General features: G+C 38.1%; 2 protein-coding genes across 7 annotated transcripts in view; both read left to right on the top strand.

Moving 5' to 3' along the window:
* LOC107630621 lies at positions 375-3,211 on the top strand. Of its 5 annotated transcripts, XM_016333821.2 has the most exons (5): positions 375-503; positions 606-722; positions 811-903; positions 1,196-2,472; positions 2,796-3,211. In XM_016333821.2, exons 3-5 carry the CDS (start codon positions 891-893, stop codon positions 2,817-2,819), a joined length of 1,314 nt encoding a protein of 437 aa, XP_016189307.1. In that variant the 5' UTR covers positions 375-503; positions 606-722; positions 811-890; the 3' UTR covers positions 2,820-3,211. The 5 variants fall into 5 exon arrangements, with proteins under 5 accessions (XP_016189307.1, XP_020974677.1, XP_020974679.1 ...); XM_021119018.1 differs by having other exon boundaries at positions 606-903; XM_021119020.1 differs by having other exon boundaries at positions 415-722; positions 1,259-2,472.
* Positions 4,194-10,078, top strand: part of LOC107633310 — an 8,479-nt gene continuing 2,594 nt past the window's right edge. The window contains exons 1-3 of one of the 2 annotated variants that reach the window (XM_021119017.1): positions 4,194-4,721; positions 4,908-4,984; positions 5,724-7,879. In XM_021119017.1, the coding sequence (XP_020974676.1) occupies positions 6,411-7,133 (723 nt within the window). In that variant the 5' untranslated portion in view covers positions 4,194-4,721; positions 4,908-4,984; positions 5,724-6,410 and the 3' untranslated portion in view covers positions 7,134-7,879. Of the gene's footprint in view, positions 4,722-4,907; positions 4,985-5,723; positions 7,880-10,078 lie in introns of those variants that run through there. The other variant, XM_021119016.1, reaches the window with a different exon arrangement.

Here is a 10,078-nt window from a genome sequence, read left to right as displayed (position 1 = left end):
TAATCCATGAACTTTAAGTGAGATAAATTTAAATTTGTTCTAATTTGACTCAATTTGAGTTACTTCTAACCGTAACTTCACGAGTTAAAATTTTGTTGGTAGAAATTTAGGTGCAGTTGATTTCACGTGAAGTTAATATCTGAGAACCGTTAAATTATTTGACTAAATTTTCATCTAACGACTTTCAGATATCAACTTCATGTAAAAGTCAACTTCACCTGAGTTTTCACCAATTTTGATATTTTAATTTTAATCTAACATACTATCTTCCTAATTTCAAATTTAATTAATTTATAAAAATATAAAATAACAGGCACATTTAATTATGATAATAACAAATAATTAAATAATAAAGACAGTCTAGAAATCTGGAGTATACCACGCTTTCTAGATACACAGCAAGCCAAAGACGTTAAAAACGAACCATGGTTTTGTCTGCAACTGGAAACCGAAAGATAGTATCTGTTTCTTTTCCTCATGTGCGTGTCCTTCAATATTTCTAGGTAGGATGTTACTCGTTCCTTTCCGTAAAAGCTTTTTCCTTTTCATTTTCTCTTTTCATTCCTCGTAATTAAGACTCGGCTTCTGAATTTTGTTAATCGCAGAGTTCACTCTACACAGACATACATTTACTTTCCCGTGTGTGTTTCGTTGCACCTATCCATGCTCATTATTTGGGAAAGTATATAAACAGTTAGATTCGGTCTTAACAATTTTTCCTAGTAAGAGAAGCGTGTTCAAGTTTTGGTCTTAACTCATTTTCATCATTCTTTTACCTACCCTTTTTAATTTTATTTTTATTCCTCACAGTTGTTTCTTGTGAAGCCATAACCCTCTCTGTTCTTGCAAGTTGATTTTGACTCGGGTCGGGTTCTGATTTTGATAATCTTATGGTGGTAACCGGTATGTGCTTCGTTTCTCTCACCCTTTATTGTTTCTCTTTACGATCACCTATGTAATGCTTTGTTCTAATTTTTTTTTTAAAATTCAGAAATTTCGTCAAGGTAATATCTATGATCTATTTGTGGTACTGAGCACATGGTTTTGCGCATTTAGTGGCATAGCGACACCTGTTCTTAAAATATTTTATATCAAAATCGTGAAATCATTCGCTTTTTTATTGAAAATAAAAATAAATTATATTTTCCCATCACTACCTTGGCTAAAATCAAACTGCTATACATTCCGTGTTCAGAAATTCGTGATCGTGATTACTTCAATTCAACATATATCGATCGGGTTACCATGGCTGAAACAGGCACGTGTCATGTGTTAGCTCGAACGCAAAGTGATGCAACGGCGTTGAAGGAGACTCTTCATGCCCAACAGCAACTTCTACAGAAGCTCTACGTGGAGTTGGATCAAGAAAGAGAAGCCTCTGCCACCGCAGCCAGCGAAGCGTTAGAAATGATTCTGCGTTTGCAAGGCGAAATGGCGGCAGTGAAGATGGAGGCCAATCACTACAAAAGAATGGCAGAGGAGAAGATAGGCCATGCCGAAGCGACCCTTGAAGAACTTGAAGAAGTTATATACCAAAAGGAAATGGAAATTGCGTCGCTTGAGTTCCAAGTAAAGGCTTACAAGCAAAAGCTTCTGAGCTTCAGGTGCGATTTCAATGCCAGCGAGTTTGGAATTGAAGTCCCAAAGGATCAGATTTTGAACAACGCAACCGATCAACAAGATGAAGAATTCTGCCAAAATAACTCTATCAGAAGGTTTCAATCTATGCCTGCTTCACAGTTCAAGAAGTCGTTTAGGAAGAGTGAAAGATCAACTAGTCCAGTTCTGGCCTTGGAAGCTATTCCTCCGAGCTTGGATCTGGCAAGAAAGTCAACAGAATTGGTAAGTGGAACACTTGACTCCTACTGGAACCAGATAAAAATGTTGAATGAAAGAGTGAAAGTGGTTTCAGATTCGAATGAAGAAGAAAAGTGTGCAAACTTGAGTACTATAAGTGAGCAAAGAGAGATAATGCCCTCTTTTATTGATTCAGATAATCCTCCTTCCACGCCTAATGTGCACGACGTATTTGAAGTCCCACAAACAAGTGAAAAAAATAAAGTGAATGAAATTGGGAAAAAATGGTTTGAGAAATGGAAGTCAGAGGCAGAGAATAGATTAAGGAAACCAGACTCTGTGTCTGAGTCTGAGGGGAAGCTTAATGTGCACCGCGAAATCACTACCCGAAGCATTAGGCGCATGACGACTGTTGTTGGCCAAAGGAAAGAAGGCATGGGTGTGGATTGCAACTTGCAAGAGGAGCTGCAAAAGGTGCATCAGAGAGTTGAGAGGCTTGAGAGGGAGAAATTCAGTACTAGAGAAGAGATTACCAAAGAAGTGGATGGTGAAGAGCAGTTGAGGCTGTTGAAGCACATAGAAAGTCAACTTAAATTGATGCATCTAGAGATGAAAAGTTGGAAAACTAAGAAAGCCACCCCAAATGAAGATGTGTCTTTAGCTCCTCTCCAAGAGGTAAATATAATTTTCCTCCATGTTAATTTAAACCCGAAATTCTTGGTTCAACGTACAGAAAGCACAATTTTAACATCGAATCCTTATACTAGAACTATACCGTCCATGTTAAACCCAAACATTTTTTATTCAATTGAGCAATTCTCATTATAGTATCTTTTCCATGGCTGCCTCTTATTGAAGCTTCAAATCAGTGCTCATACAGTACTCTTTAGTTTACAACTACATCTATCATATTTTATGAGAACTTTGATTATTTGTGCTCTTTCTGACGTCTGAAATATAAATAAAGTGATGACAAAATATTATGCATATATGCACAGGCAATGTTGCACTTTTGGCTTTGACAAAGTATCAGCAAAAGGCTAGTCCGCAAGAGGGGATATTCTGGGGTACAAGGTAGAAAAGTTCAAATTTTGATTGTCACAAATTCAATATCATGCAATATTGGCAATGGCGTGACGGATATTTATAATCAAGGTTGTACTGTAATCTGATGAAGAGATTGAGGTTTTGATAGGCTATGGCTTGCAATATTGAAATCGCAAAATTATATGCATCGTCTGTTTGCCAGCAATTTGTTGATAAAGCGTCCTGAATTCTTTGATTGTTGTATTCAGGCTAAATTATGTTTTTCAACTTTCTATCCCTAACATTTTGGGGATACTTTTAAGGAACTATGTTGTATGTACACCAAAAATATGGCACCATATAAAAATATATACTTAATTAGTATTCATGAAAAAATTTGATATACTGTCATAAAGTCATAAAGAAAACCCAGTATTCTGTCATAATAAGTTGAAGTATTTTATTGTAAAATGTTTAATTATTTTGAGAGTAGATTATTTGGTTCAAAAAATAATATAAAATAACATGTATAAATATATAAAATACGTGATAATTGATTTAGTAGTTAATTTTTTTGTTTTCAGTTTTAATTTCAACATATTTTTTTTCCCAAAAGGTAGATTTGCATTTCTTAATAATGTAAGAAATACAAATGTCTATTAAAGAATTAAATAAAGCAAAAAGGGGTTCTCTCATATTTCACATTTCAGTGATAAAATAAAACACTTGATATAAAGATAAAGGTGAAACAGCAACGTTAGGTTATAGTCAGAAAACTCGAGCTCTCAAAATTTCTTGATGCATCTTCTTGGTGGCCTCCACAATATCAAAGACCGGCTTCTCTCTCTGAACAAATACAAATTCATTCCTCCCTTTCCATATTCCCCAGCATAAAAGAGCAATATACTCCATCTTCCCTCTTCCGTCACTCCTTGTTCTAGCAGCTTCAAGTCTTCTACTCCACCACTCAGCAAAATTCGGTTGAACCAGCTCACGAACATCTAACTTCATAGGGGGTAGTACCACGCTGGTGCCGATTCGGGACAGGACAGGAGGCAGTGCAAGATGGTTTCCTCAGTAACTTGGCATCTTGAACAAATTGGTGAGGGTGATTGGAATCTTCAGTGAATTAGTTCCACAACTGGTAACCTTTTGTGAATGGCTCGCCAAATAAAGAGGACTTTTGAAGGTACCTTCATACTCCACAAAGATCCCCACAGACTTTTATTTTTCATAATTTGGGGGCACAAAAAAACAGGGAGATGCCGAAGCCCATATGCTATTTGATAACCAAAACAGACCTCATACGCTTGCCATTTGGTCCTAATCCAACACAAAAAGTCACCACTTGAGCTTTGAATATAATCCGTCACCTTGTAACTCGGTACTTATGGTGCATTATGAGTTATAACTCGACATTAATTATTATTCATTTTTTGTTTATAATTGACACTTTTATTAGCGACTTAATGATCATCATTTCCATCTTAATGATCAAACTGTAATAACCGAGAGAGTGTGAGAAAAAAAAGAAAAGAAGAGAGGGGAGAACACGTGGGGGCACATGCCCCCACTTAAAATTTTATTTCTCTCTTCTCCTCTTCTTCGACACTCCCCCCTCCCCTTCAGTTCTTCTTTCTCTTTCATTTCCTCTCAAAAATCAAAATGTAAAACCCTCGTTTCTCTTCTCTTACCAACTAGATTTCTTCATCTCTTCTCCTTGTAACCAACCACCCAATATCATCAAACTCACCTTTATCATCTTGCTTTCTTTTCTTCTCTACTCTACCTCTATTAATCAAAATCTCATTTTCTCAAAATCCCAAATCATGGAATGTCAACTTAATGAGTGAAAGAAGCATTTAACTTTGAGTTCCAATTATTATTGAGGCTTCAAGGTAACTCTTTGACTCAATAATTAGTCATATCCCCAATTTTTGTTATCTCTATATTTATGGGTATATATAAATCCGAATTTAGGGTTATTAGGATTAGAAAATTTGGGGCTTTTGGTCAAGATGAGTTAAATTATGTTAATTGACAATGTTAGTAGCTCACAAACATCATTATTGTCATATTTTTAGAGTTGTAGAGTTATTGGACATCATTTGGTAGCTCGTTGACGTGCTCAGAGTTGCTTCCGGTTCTTTGAAATCAAGTTGTGAGTGGATATTATGTCTATAATTATTTTTAAGTGTATTATTATCAATATTTAAATTGGATCATTATTTTTGGACCTTGGAAATATTCGATTATTGTGATTTTTAAATTTTTGAAATAAGTATTGATTTGTGAAACCTATAATTTTATAAAAATACACAAGAGATGATATTTATATATATTGTAAAGCATATCTGTTTTCTTATTTGACTTTATTGAATTTTAATTAAATTTTAGTATGCATTCTTATATATATTTGATTTACTATGGAATTTAGTAATATGTTAAAGCATTAGAGATTTTTATAAGCGAGTTGGTTTGGATTGGTTTGGGAGACTCTGACTAGAAAACCGTAGTTAACGGCGGTTATGACGTTAACCTAGATGCATCTGGCTCAGACCTCAGCTAGCAGGGGCGTTGTTAGCCTAACGTGTAGGCCACACGTTGGATCTGTTATACCGTACGGGCACACTAGAGAAAAGGGCTACCTTTAGAGGTGGAGCCGCCCTAAGTGTGTAATATTCGATTTGATTTGACTTCTGGAATGAGAACTCCCATTTCAGTTCATTCTGCTTAATTATTTATCTATTTATTTGCATACTTAATTTATATGAATTCCTCATCTTTGGAAAGAAATATAATTTTCATGGTAAAATTTGTATTGTCTCGTGTGGGTTATAGATGTAATATTTGCTCACTGAGTTGCAAAACTCACCCTATTATATTCCCATATTTTTCAGATACAGGAGTCATTCCAGGTTCCATTCCACCTGCCTCTCAGTAGATCTTAGTCATTTTGGTGAGCCCTTCTTCTTTCCAAGGGCTAAGTAATTATGTAATGGAACCTTGCTCAAAATTTAGATTATGTCAATGCTCCATATGTCACAGGCAGGATCCTCGTGTGGGTTATGTTATTTTGAATCTTGAACTGTTTAGATAGTAATTATAAGTTGGTTATGTAAGACTTATGGATTTGATTATATACTTTAGTTATCAACTTGATATATATGATGCGTATTCTGGATATATTTGGTTGTGGATATGGTTGGAATATGTTGTTGTTGTTGTCTTTGGAAATGGATGTTTATTATCGATACAGGGAGTTAATATTTATATTGGTAAGGTCCTAGAAACATAGGAGGTTCTGTCCGTTTTTCTGAAAATTCGGTCGTTTGGCTTGCTGAGGGACTTGTCCCTTAAGCGCCAGTCATGGCTTGGTTCGGGTCATGACAAAATGGTATCAGAGCTTTAGGTTTCCCTGTGTAATATGGAGCAAGTGTTCTTTAGTAAGATCACAATTGTGCAAATGGAAGCCGGCCCATTTTCACAAAGTGTGATGTTACTAGAGGCCTATAGGAAGTTGTCCTCGATCTTTTGGTCTTATAATTCTTTCTGTCTGTCCTATTGTCTTTGAACTCCATATACATATGTCGTTGGTGATCCAATCGCTTTATTTACTCAATAGGTGGAAGATGCCACCTAAGAAAAGACGTGGTGGAGCTGTTAATGCTCCTGATACTGCTGAGTCCAATAGGGCAGTTTCTCCGTCGCTTGGAGCGCTTCGACAAAGGCCAAGGAGCCAAAGGATAGCTGATAGGCGCGAAGAAGAGAACCCCGCAATAAGAGAGGCTCAACCGGACTTAGCGGTTGAATTAAGGGGAATGAATCAAACCCTTAATGCGGTATTACAGGCCCTAACAAATCAAAATAGGGGCGGAGCAGGCATTCCTAGTATGCCAAATCCTCAGCCTCATAGAGTTCATCAATTGTTTGGGGATCAAAAGCTGCCAATTGAAAAGTATTTGAAGTTGAATTCGTCCACTTTCAATGGAGATTCATTGGATGAAGATCCACAACAATATCTAGAGGATGCAAAGAAAGCTATTCGAGCTTTCAAGTGCACCAAAGAATGGGCTGTTGAGTTAGTATCCTATAACCTGCGTGGTTCAGCAAGATATTGGTATGAGTCTCTTCTTGAGAGCAAAAAAGCAGATGGACTTCCTCCTCCTTCTTGGGAAGAGTTCACTGAAGAGTTCCTCGCTCGATTTTATCCAGCTAACAAGCAAGTAGAAGATGCAATTGCCTTTGAAAGATTAAGGCAAGAGAATATGACAGTGACTGAGTATGCTAAGAAGTTTAAGACTTTCTAAGAGTGCTCCATACTTGGTAAATTCAGAAGAGATAAAAGTACGTCGGTTCGTTCGTGGGTTGGCAGAACCTATGCTCACTACTCTTATGCCTGAAGTCGGACGCATGTCTTTTAAGGATGTCCTAAACTCTGCTTATGGAATTGAAGCTGGGATAGCGGAGAGAAATACTTTTAAGGATGTTGGTAAGAAGCCTAAAATGAAGAGACAATTTTCTGGTGGAGCTAGTTCAGGAGGATTTCAGTCTCATCATGGTCAGACTAATCAGCAAGGTTATTCGGGATATCGAGCTCGTTCTCAAGCATCTTTTGGTGGGGTCGCTTCTTCTGGATCTGCTCCCATGAGTGTTTCGAATCCCAGACCTTTTGTTAAGAGCACCTCTCAATCTAGTGCACATGGTTCAAATCAGACAAGGCCAGCTCAGCCCTATTGTCTTCAGTGTGGGAGTTACCATTCTGGTATATGTTTCAAGGCTACTGGTGCATATTTTGGTTGTGGTCAATCTGGTCATCTTAGGAGGGATTGTCCAAATCCAAGAGGAGGCTTTGCTCCTAGTATTGCACGTCCTACAACACCAATGCCATCATCTTCATCTATGTCTATTGGAAATTCTTCTAGTCCTAGTGGCAGAGGAGCAGGTGGCAGGGGTCAGACTTATAACAGAGGAGGGAGCCAAAGAGGAAGAGGTCAGGCACGTGTGTATGCTTTAACACGTTAAGATGCTCAAGCTTCTAATGCTGTGGTGGCAGGTACTTTACAAGTTTGTTCTTTAGATGCGCGAGTGTTATTTGATACGGGTTCCCATTATTCATATGTATCTCCACATCTTGCATCTTGTTTCGATAAACAACCTGAACTGTTATCCCACTCATTTCATGTTGGCACTCCACTTGGAGTCTCCACGGTAGTTCGAGTCGTGTTTCGGTCTTGTGTTGTTAGAATTAATACGGTTGAAACCTTAGCTGATTTGATCCTTTTAGAACCAATGGAAGATATTGATGTCATCTTAGGCATGAATTGGTTAGTAGCTTGTCATGCTGATGTGGGCTGTTACTCCAAAACTGTGAAGTTTGACATACCGGGTATCTCACCTTTTGCTTTTAAGGGTGATGACTGTCCCACTTTAGCTAGCATCATCTCATCTATGAGTGCTATGCAATTGATGGATAAGGGAAACCAAGGACTTCTGGCAGTTGTTAGAGATGTTGATGCCGAAGTGCCTAGTCTTGATCAGGTTCCTATTGTTAGAGAATTCCCTGACGTGTTCCCTGATGAGCTACCGGGGATGCCGCCTGATCGTGAAGTTGAGTTTTCCATAGAATTGGCTCCGGGAGTCCAACCTGTGTCCATTCCTCCCTATCGTATGGCTCCAACTGAGTTACGATTTCTTAGATCGCTTTGTTATCGTCTTCATCGATGATATCTTGGTGTATTCGAAAAATGATACGGAGCATGAGTATCATTTGAGGATTGTGTTACAAACCTTAAGGGATCACAAGCTCTATGCTAAGTTTTCTAAATGTGAGTTTTGGCTTGATCAAGTGGCATTCTTGGGGCATGTGGTATCAAAAGATGGAATCATGGTGGATCTAAAGAAGGTTGAAGCCGTTCAGAAGTGGCCAAGGCCTACTTCAGTGACAGAAATTCGTAGCTTTCTAGGGTTGGCCGGCTACTATCGACGATTCATCAAGGACTTCTCGAGAATTTCGGCACCATTAACCAAGTTAACTCAGAAGAATATGAAGTTTCAATGGTCAGAAGCTTGTGAGGAAAGTTTCCAGACACTTAAGGCTTGTCTAACCTCAGCACCAGTTCTTGTTTTACCTTATGGATCTGGGGGATTCTCAGTCTTTTGCGATGCATCTCGGATAGGACTTGGTTGTGTATTAATGCAGCATGGTCGCGTTATTGCCTATGCCTCGCGACAACTCAAGAAGCATGAGCAGAATTATCCAACTCATGACCTGGAAATGGCAGCGGTCGTCTTTGCTTTAAAGATTTGGAGACACTACCTTTATGGTGAGACCTGTGAGATCTATACGGATCACAAGAGTTTGAAGTATATATTCCAATAAAAGGATTTAAACTTAAGGCAACGGAGATGGATGGAGTTACTAAAAGATTATGATTGTACCATTTTGTATCATCCTGGAAAGGCAAACGTTGTAGCAGATCCCCTCAGTAGGAAATCTATGGGTAGCTTGGCCCATATCACTCTTGGAAGGAGACCAATTGTTGAAGAAGTCCATCAATTGGAGGCCAGTGGGATTCAATTTGATCTTGAAAAATCAGGAGTTTTCTTAGCACATGTTCGAGCCCAATCTTCCCTGATAGAACAAATCAAGGTTACACAAAGTGATGATCCGAAACTAAGAAAGCTTATGGAAGATGTTCACAATGGGAGGAACTTAGACTTTTCTCTTGATCAAGATGTATTGTGTTGCGGTCAACGCTTATGTGTGCCAGATAATCCCGACTTGAATAAAGCTATTTTGGAGGAGGCTCACAATTCTAAGTACACAGTTCATCCGGGTTCCAATAAGATGTATCAAGATTTGAAATAATTATTTTGGTGGGAAGGCATGAAGAAAGACATAGGAGTTTTTGTTTCTCATTGCTTAACTTGCCAACAGGTTAAAGCTGAACATCAAATACCTGCTGGGTTATTGCAACAGATTGAGATACCTGAATGGAAGTGGGAAAGGATTATGATGGATTTTGTAACAGGTTTACCTCGTAGTTTTAAAGGTTTTGATTCAATTTGGGTAATTGTGGATAGAATGACGAAGTCAGCTCACTTTCTTCCGGTGAAAACAACTTTCAGTGCAGCTCGGTATGCTCAACTTTATGTTGATGAGATAGTTAAACTACATGGAATTCCAGTGTCCATTATTTCAGATCGCGGACCTCAGTTCACCTCTCATTTTTGGAAATCTTTTCAAAAAGCA

The sequence above is a fragment of the Arachis ipaensis genome, chromosome B03 (genome assembly GCF_000816755.2).
Source record: "Arachis ipaensis cultivar K30076 chromosome B03, Araip1.1, whole genome shotgun sequence".
Classification (NCBI taxonomy): domain Eukaryota; kingdom Viridiplantae; phylum Streptophyta; class Magnoliopsida; order Fabales; family Fabaceae; genus Arachis; species Arachis ipaensis.
The sequence above is the reverse complement of the archived record's forward strand: the minus strand, read 5'-3'. Positions and strand labels throughout refer to the sequence as shown.